The sequence below is a fragment of the Tupaia chinensis genome, unplaced genomic scaffold, assembly GCF_000334495.1.
Source record: "Tupaia chinensis unplaced genomic scaffold, TupChi_1.0 Scaffold144022_1, whole genome shotgun sequence".
Lineage (NCBI taxonomy): Eukaryota > Metazoa > Chordata > Mammalia > Scandentia > Tupaiidae > Tupaia > Tupaia belangeri.
The window spans coordinates 621171-624559 of record NW_006203874.1 but is presented as its reverse complement, the minus strand read 5'-3'; the positions used below and the strand labels follow the sequence as shown (position 1 = coordinate 624559).

At 66.8% G+C, this 3389-nt stretch overlaps 1 protein-coding gene across 1 annotated transcript in view; it reads left to right on the top strand.

Annotated features, from left to right (window-relative positions):
* The window catches only part of NFATC1 (nuclear factor of activated T cells 1), a gene marked incomplete at both ends in the record, with an annotated part of 59368 nt that overhangs the window by 249 nt on the left and 55730 nt on the right, over nucleotides 1-3389 (top strand). Inside the window, 1 exon segment of the mRNA XM_027767213.1 lies at nucleotides 1-775. Within this exon segment, the coding sequence (XP_027623014.1) occupies nucleotides 1-775 (775 nt within the window).

Here is a 3389-nt window from a genome sequence, read left to right as displayed (position 1 = left end):
GGCCGCCCTCCACCGCCACGCTGCACCTGCCGGGCCTGGAGGCCTACCGCGACCCCTCCTGCCTGAGCCCGGCCAGCAGCCTGTCGTCCCGCAGCTGCAACTCCGAGGCCTCGTCCTACGAGTCCAACTACTCTTACCCGTACGCCTCGCCCCAGACGTCGCCCTGGCAGTCTCCGTGCGTGTCCCCGAAGACCACGGACCCCGAGGACGGCTTTCCCCGCGGCCTGGGGGCCTGCACGCTGCTGGCCTCCCCGCGACACTCGCCGTCCGCCTCGCCCCGCACCAGCGTCACCGAGGACAGCTGGCTGGGCCCCCACAGCTCCAGGCCCACGTCGCCGTGCAACAAGAGGAAGCACAGCCTCAACGGCCGGCAGCACTCCTACTCGCCCCGCCACTCGCCCACGCCCTCCCCGCACGGCTCCCCGCGGGTCAGTGTGACCGATGACACCTGGCTGGGCAACAGCACCCAGTACACCAGCTCGGCCATTGTGGCGGCCATCAACGCCCTGACCACCGACAGCAGCCTGGATCTGGGCGAGGGCGTCCCTGTCAAGGCCCGTAAGACGGCCCTGGAGCACTCGCCCTCCGTGGCACTGAAGGTGGAGCCGGCCGGTGAGGACCTGGGCACCACACCGCCCCCGCCCGACTTCGCGCCCGAGGAGTTCGGCTTCCAGCACATCCGGAAGGGCGCCTTCTGCGACCAGTACCTGTCGGTGCCGCAACACCCGTACCAGTGGGCGAAGCCCAAGCCGCTGCCGCCCGCAGCCTACGTGAGGTGAGCTCCTAGGGCTGGGAAGACTGGCTGTCCCCAATCCCGGAGCAGGGGCCCTTGGTGCTATCAGTCACAGGAGTGCCGTGTGACGTGCCCTGTGTCCCCACGTGCTCCCCGCGTGTGCGCCCATCCTGCTTCCCAGCGTCCTCTGTGGGGAGACTAAACACCCCGGTCTGAGCCACAGCGCTGCCCTGCACGGATTTCCGAGCACGGGGGCTCTGTTTACGAGGCGGGGCCAGCCGTCCCCACCCCCGCTCACTTGCTCCTCCGCTCTCTTAATTGCCATCCCTGCGCCGCTGCAGATGGGACCTGGGCTTGGCAATCCCCAGAGCAGCCGGCGCCGCTGTTCCGCAGTCAACACGCAGCCTTGGTCTCCCAGGAGGCCAGCTCCGCTCCTGGCAGGTGGCAACAGAGCCCCAGAGTGCTCAGGGCTCTGCTCGTGGCTGTCAGCTTCCTCTCCAGCGGTGCGAGGCCATGCGCTCCACCGGGCGTGCCCCGCCGGGTCCTTGGCCAGCCTGCTGCCTTTATTTCTAATTGCACAACTTTCCCAGCAGGTGGGCACTCATGACCCCGACCCCTACAGGGCTCCGTCCGCTCCAGGGGTATCTGACCCAGGCAGGGGCGGGCAGTGCCGGGCGGGCCTACTCGGGGGGAGACGCCCACACCCGTGGGGCTCTGTGCGGCCAGGCATGCCAGGCTCTGTCTGCTCTGCTGTTCCAGTTTCATGCGAGGGCAGGGCCGGGAGACGGGAGACACACATTGGCCGGGCTGGAAGATGGAGGAGCCGGTCAGCTAAGGCACTGCCCTCCTCGGAGGCCATTCCCCTCATACTCTGGGGCGATGAGAGCTACCGGAGCCCCACCGAGCCTCCATCGGTCCATGGAGGGAAGTGGCCTGCGAGCTGCAGCCCTGCAAGCGGCGGACAGGGCTCCCCATTCTGCTGCTATGTGTTTAGCGCAGGGACCTCGAGGGCATGGTGCTCACGTCTCCGCCCCAGCTGACTTCCGACGCCGCGGTCTGGAGGGCTGGCGGTCAGGCGGGTGTCGCCGTGGGCAGGAGGCCCGGGTGGAGCTGCTGGCCTGCTGCGCTGTGCGGGCAGTCACTGGGCTGCAGGAAGCCAGTCCCCGGCGCTCGGTGGTGGAAGTGGGCCTCACGGCTCCGGAGGCCGCAGGTGCAGGTCGGGTGTGCTGTGGGTCTCCCGAGGGAGGCGTGAGGGAGTCTGTCCCAGTTCCCAGCACCGCCCTCCCGTGTGCATCCGGTGTCCTGTGGTGAGGGCAGCAGTCGTGTCAGAATAGGCCCCTGGTAACTGTCCTGTAGTGGTCACTCTGTGAAGACCCTCCCTGTGTAACTGTCCATCCATGTGAGTTTTGGGGGGCATGCATCAGCCCCAAAGCCTGTCTTGCTGCCCCAGTGAGAATGACAGGCCCCTTGACAAGTGAGATCCGTTGGGCTCCTCCGCGGCCCCAGGCTGCTGAGCAGACAGCTCCGTCCCAGCCGGGAAGCGCCCTCTCGGCAGGGGCCGTGGTCAGCCCCTCCCACAGGCAGGCTCCCAGCTCGGTGTGGCTGGGACAGCCTGAGCTCAAAGCCAGCACGGTGTGGGAAGGGCCGCACTGACCTCCCCTGTCCTGGTCCCATGTCAGCCGTGCTCCCTGGCCCCGTGCCACGTATGACTGGAGCCTAGCTCGGTGGCCACGGGGCCAGCCTTTGACCCCTCAGAGGTGGTGGCCAGACCTCCTCTGCACCCGTCAGGGCTGTGCAGGAGCGGCCGGGCACCCCACCAGCATGCGGACCGCGTGACTAAAATGCTCCAGTTCCGTAGTTGAGTGACCTGAGGCGCTGGGGGAGGACGTGTCTCGCCGGACCATGGCCTTCTGTGGCTGGGACCCTGCCTTTTCCAGGATCACTCCCTCTTGGGGGCTTACGTGTCTGGTGCTCAGTCTGCCTTCCGTGAAAGCTCCCTGCTAGGTCACGGGATTCAGAGAACGGTGGTTCTTGCAGTTGACAAAGCTGTAATGCATGTGGACCGGCCATAGGGTTGGTAGTTCACAGCTCAGCTCGGGACATTTGTTCTCAGTGCTCGGGAAATAGGCAGAGCCAGCGCAGCGACTTAACGGAGCCTTGAGCTTCCTGTCCTAGCTCCCGAGTAAGCCGTGGAGCACCCTCAGGGAGGAGTGGGGCCTTTGCAGCGCTGCTGCTGCTGCTGCTTTCCACGGACGACGTGCAAAGGGCAATGGCAGCCGCCACGGAGCAGATTCTGTTAGCCGCCATGCTGAGGGGAGAGCCGGGGCAGCAGGCGTGGGGGACCCGTCTGTGCAGGGTGGGGAGCCGTGACTGTTGGGGTGCCTGGCCAGGCCTGCCAGCTGTGTGCTTCGAGTCTTTTGAAGTGGCGTTTCCCGGTTGGAGCTTGGCGGTGGAGCCAGTGGCCCACCAGCCCTGCGCGCCCTCTCCTGCAGCGCGCCTGCCCTGGGGCTGCTGACTGTGTGAGCTCGCTTTCCCTCGGGGCAGTCTGAGCCTTCGCCGTGGGCATCTGCATTGGCGCCATCTCTGAGGTCGCCCGTGAGGGGCACGGTCACAACGTAGACCTGAAACAAGCTCTGATGTGCTGCTCCTGACCTGT